General features: G+C 44.2%; 1 protein-coding gene across 1 annotated transcript; it reads right to left on the reverse strand.

The window, feature by feature from the left end:
- Positions 1 to 5,829: 5,829 nt before the first annotated feature.
- Positions 5,830 to 6,696, reverse strand: STX11 (syntaxin 11). Its single transcript, XM_021553115.1, has one exon. The coding sequence runs from the start codon at positions 6,694 to 6,696 to the stop codon at positions 5,830 to 5,832; it is 867 nt and encodes a 288-aa protein (XP_021408790.1).
- Between the last annotated feature and the right edge of the window lie 2,044 nt (positions 6,697 to 8,740).

The following is an 8,740-nucleotide window of genomic DNA, read 5'->3' on the forward strand; positions in this document are numbered from 1 at the left end:
GCAGATACCGGGGACCGCTCGCAGCCGCTCCTACATTCATGGCCCCGCTCCCACCCGCCCCCCCGGGCCGCCCGCGACCCTCGGGGGTGCCCCCTCACCCCCGCCCCCCCCGGCCGCCGCTCCCTCCCTCCCTCCCGCCTTTATTCCCAGCGCGGCGGGCGCCGAGCGCGCGGGGCGGCGCGCGCGGGCGGCCTCTCCCGGCGGCGGGAGGCGGGCGGGCAAGGCCCGGCGGGGAGCGCCGCCACGGAGCGACACCGAGCCGGGCCGAGCCGCGCCGAGCCGGGCCGGCCGGGCCTGCTGCCGCCGCCTTCCCGCCGCCGGGCGCCGGGCCCGCAGCGGAAGGGGGAGGCGGGGGAGGCGCGCGGCGCGGGCACGGGCCCGCCCCTGGGGGAGAGCAGGGCGGGCGGCGCCGGGCCGGGGGGTGCGGGCAGAGCGGGCTCCGGGCAGAGCGGGCTCCGGGCAGGGCGGGCTCCGGGCAGAGCGGAGGCTGAGGGCAGTGCGGGGTCTGGGCAGTACAGGGGCTGAGGGCAGTGCGGGCTCCGGGCAGTGCGGGCTCTGGGCAGAGCGGGCTCTGGGCAGTGCGGACTGTGGGCAGAGCGGGCTCCGGGCAGTGCGGGCTCTGGGCAGAGCGGGGTCTGGGCAGTGCGGGCTCTGGGCAGTGCGGGCTCTGGGCAGTACAGGGGCTGAGGGCAGTGCGGGCTCCGGGCAGAGCGGGCTCCGGGCAGTGCGGGCTCTGGGCAGAGCGGGCTCCGGGCAGTGCGGGCTCTGGGCAGTACAGGGGCTGAGGGCAGTGCGGGGTCCGGGCAGAGCGGGCTCCGGGCAGTGCGGGGGCTGCGGGCAGAGCGGGCTCCGGGCAGTGCGGGCTCATTCCCCCCCAAGCAGGCAGGGCCGTGGTTCCGGGCATGAGAGGCAGTGGAGTGGTTGTGCCGACACGGCACCGATACTTTATTAATTCCGCCCAAGTGTTTCCTGGAATGTATCTTCTCTCGCTCGTAGAAGGAGAACCAAAAGTAATAAAGTCCAAAGCCATCAATTACGGTTAATTAGGAGGAAAATTGCCGCAGGGGAAAGATTTTTTTGCCGGTCGCCACTCTATGCCGTGTCTACGGAAGCACCTATCGCAATATTCCCGGTTGCTGCCTGCCCTGGGTCCGAGGGGAAATGGGGAAGTGTCACTTCGCTGGCTTCACCGTGGCGCTGGCTCCCACTTTCGCTGTTATTTCCAGCGGAGGAAATGGACATCCTGCATGGCACCAAACCTGAGCATCTCTGAGGTGTGAGAAACATACTCCACGCAGCACAGGCTGAGGACACGGGCCCGTGGCAGCCTCCGGCACACAAGGCGGCGGCGGCGGCCGTCTGCTGTCCCACCAGCAGACCAGGAGCACGCTCCGTGCTCGGGTGCTGGACACTCTGCCTGGCCCTGCCCCTCTGCAGGGGGTCCGGGGCTCGAATTTGCAGGTGCAGGTGGTGCCTGACCTCCTCAGCTCAGAGCTCAGAGACACTAGGCGTGCTTCTGAGGGAAAATAACATGTGCGGTCTCGCGTACCCTACATGTTACTCACGCGGGAGCTCATCAATAAAAGAACAGCTCTTCCAATGGAACTTGCCATGCCGCATCATTGCCTTGAAATGACTGGCATGCCATAGTTCTCTGTTCAGTAGGGTTGTGCCTTTCGGCAAAGTACTGAGTAGAGAAACGGGTTTTTTACTTTTCTGTTCACATCTAACACCATTCCTAAGAAACACAGTAAAATGTTACTTTTTCTTGTTCAGACTTGGTACCCTACACCCTTACCTTGCACCCTATGTGTGCATGGTAAGAATAGTGAAGCTCTCTTCTGCTGGCTCTTACTTGCTTTGGCTCAACCATAATGAAGACACTACATAATATGCTAAAAACATGGAATATGGATCTGCTGTTGCCTTCTTACATATTAGAGAAACAAACACTACGGCTCCATGTGAAAATACCATTGCATTTGAAATTTATTAACCAGAATCACCACATAAAGTATCTATTAAATTACGGTTTCCTGCCTTCAATTATGTCTGTGATACTTTCTAGAGATAGAACCACAACCCCATGTAGCTTTTTCCTTTTTCAAATCAATTTCAAATAGCTACCATGGTTCAAAAATCGAGAGAACATATTTTGTTTTCAAGAAATAATAAAAATACAACTTGGGTTGTGCATTCAAAACATCCTTAATACAAGTTAGATTAGAAAAGCAGCAGTTTAGCAGAGCTACTCAGCTGAGCTTCCAGGAAAAAAAAAAAAAATTGGATCTTAAGAGCTATCCTTTTACTTCAAAAAATTTCTCTCAAGATATGTGCCAGAGATACCTGCTCATGTGTGCAAGTGTGTCCACAGTTTGGTCCTTCATTTTGAGGAAGCAATTGTCCCATTGCTATTTCTGTAAAATGAAACCCATGATTAAAAAAAAAGTCCCTCTAGACGTAATGGAAACCCATATGCATAGCTATTACATACTAAACATTATATTTTGTAATAGGGGAATTTTTTGTCTCTTATATGTATGCCATGCTATCTTTCATTTTTTAGAAGGAGCAAAGTGCCCCTGGTTGCCAGTTCTTCTTTATCCTCGCCAGAAAGGACTGGTTGGTGGCTGGTTGATGGTGTGGATTGTGAAGCTTCAGCTTCATTAGGAAACTAAACCAAAAAACAGCAATCCTAAAAGTTAAAATATCCCCTCTCAGATTTTAACTTCTTCACCCCTCAAACCCAGTTTAAGTGTTTGCTATATGAGGGAAGAGGGGGAAGAAAGCCCTGCTAACCGATAGAATATGCTACACATATCTGCATAGGAGTTGTAATGATTTTCAGAAGGAAAAGGCAGCTTTCCCCAGAAGGTGTCCATTCTACAGCTTCTGTTATTAGTATACTAAAAAATTATCAAGCAACTTTTATCATCATCTTCCACTCATCCGATGTGGCATGAGTCCTTGCAGCTATAGTGTGATCAGGGCTTTTTTTTCCAAAAGTCTGTTCAACTGCGATTAGGCAAGTTCATGGGCTGGCTAAATTTGAGTTCTTACACAACTGAAGGGTAGAAAAAACCCCAAAATATTAAGCAATGGATGTGTTTGCAAGAAGAGAATGATAGAATGATTGCTTCAGTTACTGGAAATAATTTCTAAGTGTCTCTGAACTCACAGTGTATCTTAAAAATAGTTTTAAAAGGTCTCAGGTTGGTTTTTGACTAATTATCTTTTTTTTTTTCCTACAGCAACAGTGCTAAGTCAGGAGAGAAAGTCTACAATTACCTTTTCTTTCCCTGTGCCCCAAATCAACCCTAAAGATTTGAATACTAGTTTTACATATCTACTAGTGAAATCATCAAGGTCTCTCAGAAGAGCCAGAATAAATTTGATTTTTTTTTTTAACTATAGAATCATCTTAGAATGCACGAAACTCATTTTTCTGGAGTGTTTTAGGGAAAAAACAATAGTAAGTCTATCTCAATATGCAACACATTTCATTTACCATGGCAACAAATATTAGGAGGACTATTTTTTTCTAGGCTCTGTTTATTCTCCTTTTACCAACTCATAATTTAGTCCAGCAACGTTTAAACTAAACTTTGACAACACAAAACACTATTCAGAACTTCAGATTCAATGTACGACACCCTGCACTTTCAGTTTTTCTTATTAAATATTTTATTCAATTTGTAGATGCAAAAAAGGAACCAGCACAAAAAAAAAAAAAGTACATATTTTTATCAAAAACATTGATAAGTGCTAGGAATAAGCATGTGAAAGGAAATACAGTATTTAATTCTTCATTGATTTATCCCCACATGCTGACTCTCAGAGGTTCAGGGTATTTCCCTACAAATGCACAGTTCCACTGACTTAATGGCAGTACCTACAGAGTAAACAACCTTGTCTCCTTGAGTAGCACCAAAGCCAGTGGCTATGGTCCCACCTCATCACCCTCCTTTCTCCCATTTCAAGATTGAACAACTCACTGGAGACATCCTCAGACAAGCATAACACTGATATTACCAGTACACTACTGAATATCAAAATATCTTAAAGTTTAGGAGATCGGTGTTCCTCACTCTTCCATGTTATCAGAGACAGGTGCTACAGCAAAAGGGACACTCAGTTTCTGAGAAGAGTTATCCCTTTAGTTTCTATTTGTGTAAAAAAGCCTGTCTGGCTAAAATTGTTTCCCAGTAAGATATAAAAACTTGGAAGTTGGATTTATTTTAAAGTTGGATTTGTTTTGTTATATTAATACAAATAGTAAGAAATGTTTGGGTTTTTTTTTTTTTTCACACATAAAATCAGGGTGAAAAAGGTAAGAAGGGAAAAGCTTCACTGCAGCTGGTGCAGGAAGATGTACATCTATGCACATCTGAGGAAAACTCCCAAATACAAAACACTTGAAATGTTGAAATATATTTATTCAAATTGGTACAAATAGGACCATAAGTTAAAAAAAATAATTTCTGAAAAAATGTCCTGCAGTATTTCAAAGGATACCAATAGATCACAGTGTAGGAAGCCACCTAGAAATACAGCTGGCAAACTTCCAGAAGCAGGAGCTGTGATCAAGCACCAGATTTTGCGAGTATGTTTCACTGACAATGCTCAGTGCTTACCAGGACTGCACATTTTTTATTTCCTTGCAATACTCCAAACCTACTGGTTTGCCCTTGTGTAAGGGAAAAATCCAACAAAAGGAGAGTTTCCTTTTAAGCTTGAAAAGAGCACTGAAATGGCATGAAACTGTTTTCTTTCTTCTTCAGATGTACTGAAGAAATAGTTCTGTTTGCTTTCCCAGGTGGAGATTTCCCAACAATTGGTGAAAGTAAAAATCTTTGTACACAAGTAAAATTGCATATAAAAAAAAATTAATCCTTCATCTTATTTAAAATAGATATAAAAAAAATCTATATTTGGTCAATGCTTATAAAAAATAAAAGTGTACTGATAGGCGAGTCATTGCACTAAAACTGCCTCTATGTACGTGCCAGTACAGGAGATCCTAAAATGCTTTCTCAACCCCATAACTGTTGTCCTCTTATATGTGTTTCTGCAGAAGGCCACTCCATGTTCCTCCTCTGGCTGAAGTGTTTATTGGCATAAAAATGCATCAGAACATGAAAGCATAGCAGGTTTGAAACTGGGAGTCCAGAGAGTGGCTCAAGTTAAAAGTGAGTGAGATGCCTCAGTGTTGCAGTGCTTTTAGCCACCTTGAGAGAGTTGGGTACTCAAAATGGAAAAAAAAAGCAGTCATTTGCACACAAATAGAGCAAAATGTGCATATTATCCATTTCAGGTGCTGTTGCTTCTGTTAAGATTACTGACAGCTGAAAATCAAGTTCCTGCTCCTGCTCAGTATTTTGTCAAATTTGTATCAAGCAGCCTCCAAACTAAAACCTACTGTTTTTTTGGTGTGCTGTGTTGCCCCAGGCAACAAGGCTTCAGCACCTGCAGCCTCACTTCGACAAATAGGAATAAAGTTACTTTTTGAAAGTATTCATCTTCTCTACGATAAGTTATTCATTCTTCTTTCTTGCCTATATGAAATGAATATCATTGTAAAGATATTGCACCTCTAGTTACAGTAAAAGAACCTTTCAATTAAAATTAGATTAAAAATAGTTTTATCAACATTTCTAGAAGTTCATAAATAGAAACAGCCTTCAGCACATTTAGTAAAAAGACAATGAACAAAACCAACTGCAAAATATCGCCCCTATTTCTAGGGCTTGTCATTACAGAACAGTCTCTGGAAAGAACACCTGATTTTGAAGACATTCGAGTCAGTCTGTGATAGCTCCAGTAGGACCATCACCTTCTGCAACATGATATGCAGCAGCAGAGTATTGTTCTGAGGGGATGTTTTCTCCTGTATTCCAAAGCTCTTTTCACTTGGTCTTTAGCATCTCCTACATAGTCCTCAACATTTTGCATATTTATCTCAATAACATCAAAGGTGTCTGCCTGTTCCTCCACTAGGAGGGCCACCTGCAGAAAGAGCTCATGAACTTCTTTAATGCGACCTTCTAACTTCACCAGCTCCTTGTGCCGCGTCTCTATCTCATTCAAGGCTGCGCGAGCTCCCTTAACATCTGACAAGAGATTCTCGGAGAAGACATCCCATTTGCCTTGCTCAATCATCTCCTCAATCTGGTGGCCAGAAACATCTTTGCCCATGATCTCCAGCTGCCGCTGAATTCGAATCTTGCAGTTCTCCCGCTGGTTCATCTCTGTTGCATTGTAATCAAACATAGCGTCCTGAAATGTGTGCATGAGGTCAACGTAGTGGTTCTTTGCCACCCTAGCAATGACAGACATAGCTCCGTATTTTGTTATTGCATCTTCACAGAAATCTCTCATTATCTGCAGTTTCCTGTGAATGCTTTCTCCACGGCTCTTAATGTCTCTGGCAATACAATTAGTATCTCGTTTGATGCTACTAAGACGGCGCATGGAGGTAAGGAAGCGGGTGTTTTGCTTTCTGAGACGGTTGACATCCGCTTTTAGGTGGTCATTTTCTGTCCGGATGGTCTGTATGTCCTTATGAAGGATTTCCAAGGCATAGTCCGTCTCATAAAGGAGAATATCCTGGGGTGAATTTTCATCATCATCACTATCAGAAAACTGTTGGTTATGCAACCTGGCAAATTCACGCAGCTCACTCAAACGATCTTTCATCCTGCCTGTAAAACAGGAACAGGAGGAATGAGTTTGAAGTAACTAAAATATTGGTTAAAAGAGTTGAAAATCTGTAACTAATAGCTACATCATAGTGATAACTAAATCACAGATAACAAACAGTTATCAAAGGTAACCCAAAATACCAGATTTTAAATTTGTTCACAGTATTTTATATAGTGATGGATATCACATCCAAAACTCTCCTAGAACAATGTTCTAGAAAATACAAGTTTAGAAACAAAACTGAAGGAAAAAAGACTACAAATGCTGAAGTCAAAAAGAATAGTAGGACAGTGCCAAACTCCCCACAGAATGCCAGTCTTTTACTTGGATGGGAAAACTATACTCCTGATAGTAAATCTTCAGCTATCACCATCTGTAGACATGTTAATAACTGAACACCTTCCACTACTGCTCACTAGAGAAATCTCCTCTAGATCCTGATCCCTCATTACATCGACTACCCAAAATGTCACAGGGCTTCCCTTATTCTAAGATTGCTTTTCCTGGAAGAATACTAAGAAGCCTCTCAGAAACAGAAATGGCATTTACCAATACAGTTGGGAAAGAAAAGTTTCAAAAAAATGATGTGGAAAGTATCATGATAGGGGAAAAAAATAATAGATAAAAGGGGGAAAAAGCAACTTTAGTGTCTCCAGATGCTATCATTGACCATAGAGTACCAGGCATCAACAATTATGTGTGTGGAACATCTCTCTTACAAGGATAAACTGTGGGAAATGAGCCTATTTAGTCTAGAGCAGAGAAGACAGAGAGGATCTGAGCACACATAAATATGTCAAAGGCAGATCCCAGGAGGATGGTGCCAGAATCTTTTCAGTGGTACCCAGCAACAGGACAAAGAAAAATACCCATAAATTCCCACCAGTTGTTTGGGGAAAGGCAGATCTAACAGCCCCACAGTTAGGTTTCAGCCCAGAGTCACTAAGGACAATAGTGTCAGACTCTTGATAATTTATGATGCCCACTTTAGACACTTCAAGCCCAATTCTTTGTACCTGGAATCTTCAGAAGTCAGCCCCTTCTGACTGCAGTCACTGCTGCAAGCCCCGAGCACTTTGCTGAGTAAGATCGCGAAGGAACAAGCTGGACATCAGGGAATGAACCCATGGATCAAGGCCACTTGTGAAGAGCTCCTCTCCAGTGACATGGACAGCATCACACACAATCTCTGTGATCCAGCAGATCCAGTAGATCTAGTTATAAGTGGAACAGAGGGATCAAGTTGCAGTTGCACTTACAGTCTTCGCCCTGGATTTTCCCTGCTCCCCAGTACTTAGTTCTACATTATTTGTATCTATGTACCAAAACTTATGTTTAAGGTGGTCAACATTAGCATCTTTTAGCTCTGTCTGGGATATGTCTCCACAGCTAAAGTGTTCACACTTTTGTCCTAACAAATGGATGCCACCTATTTAAGCCTGACTTCAGAGTCCTGCAAGATCAGGCACTTTTTGGCACTTTCTTTAATTCTCCCCAAGTCCTGTCTTTTTGTTTCCAAAGTGCATCACCTAGCCAGCTTCCTACTTCATCTTCACATTTTCAACATGCTCTTCTTTATCTAGGAAGGACAGGATGTGAATAACTTTTAACAGAGGTCTTTTCCTATTTCAAATTCTCATTTCAAACAAATGGGAACCAGATCTTCCCAAGAGAGGACAATAACTTTCAAGCTTTCCCTGGATGGTGTCAGGGACAGAACTGACACTAAAGAGCTGAAATAAATAAGCAGGGAGTGCAAGGGGGAAAAGCAATTTGAAACATTTCAACTTAACAAATCATGGTTTAGAAAAGTTGGTCTCCCCTGTCAGATGCTGTTGTTACTCAGCAAAGTTTGCATCTACACAAACGTTGATTGTATTGCTTGTAATTTGAACAGCAGTATATTAACACATGATACATGTCTGGTTGTTAGGGATAGCCTCAGACCTCAGTCTGTAAAGTGAGCATCAGTCTCTCCCTTCATACAGTGTCTGGTGCAGCAGTAAAAGTTGGGTTCTCTGATGGGAAAGCAGCTCTG

The sequence above is a fragment of the Lonchura striata genome, chromosome 3, assembly GCF_046129695.1.
Source record: "Lonchura striata isolate bLonStr1 chromosome 3, bLonStr1.mat, whole genome shotgun sequence".
Lineage (NCBI taxonomy): Eukaryota > Metazoa > Chordata > Aves > Passeriformes > Estrildidae > Lonchura > Lonchura striata.

Bases quoted from the DNA above. Each gene is read 5' to 3' on its own strand.
- STX11 (XM_021553115.1), bottom strand. From the start codon at position 6,696: ATGAAAGATCGTTTGAGTGAGCTGCGTGAATTTGCCAGGTTGCATAAC.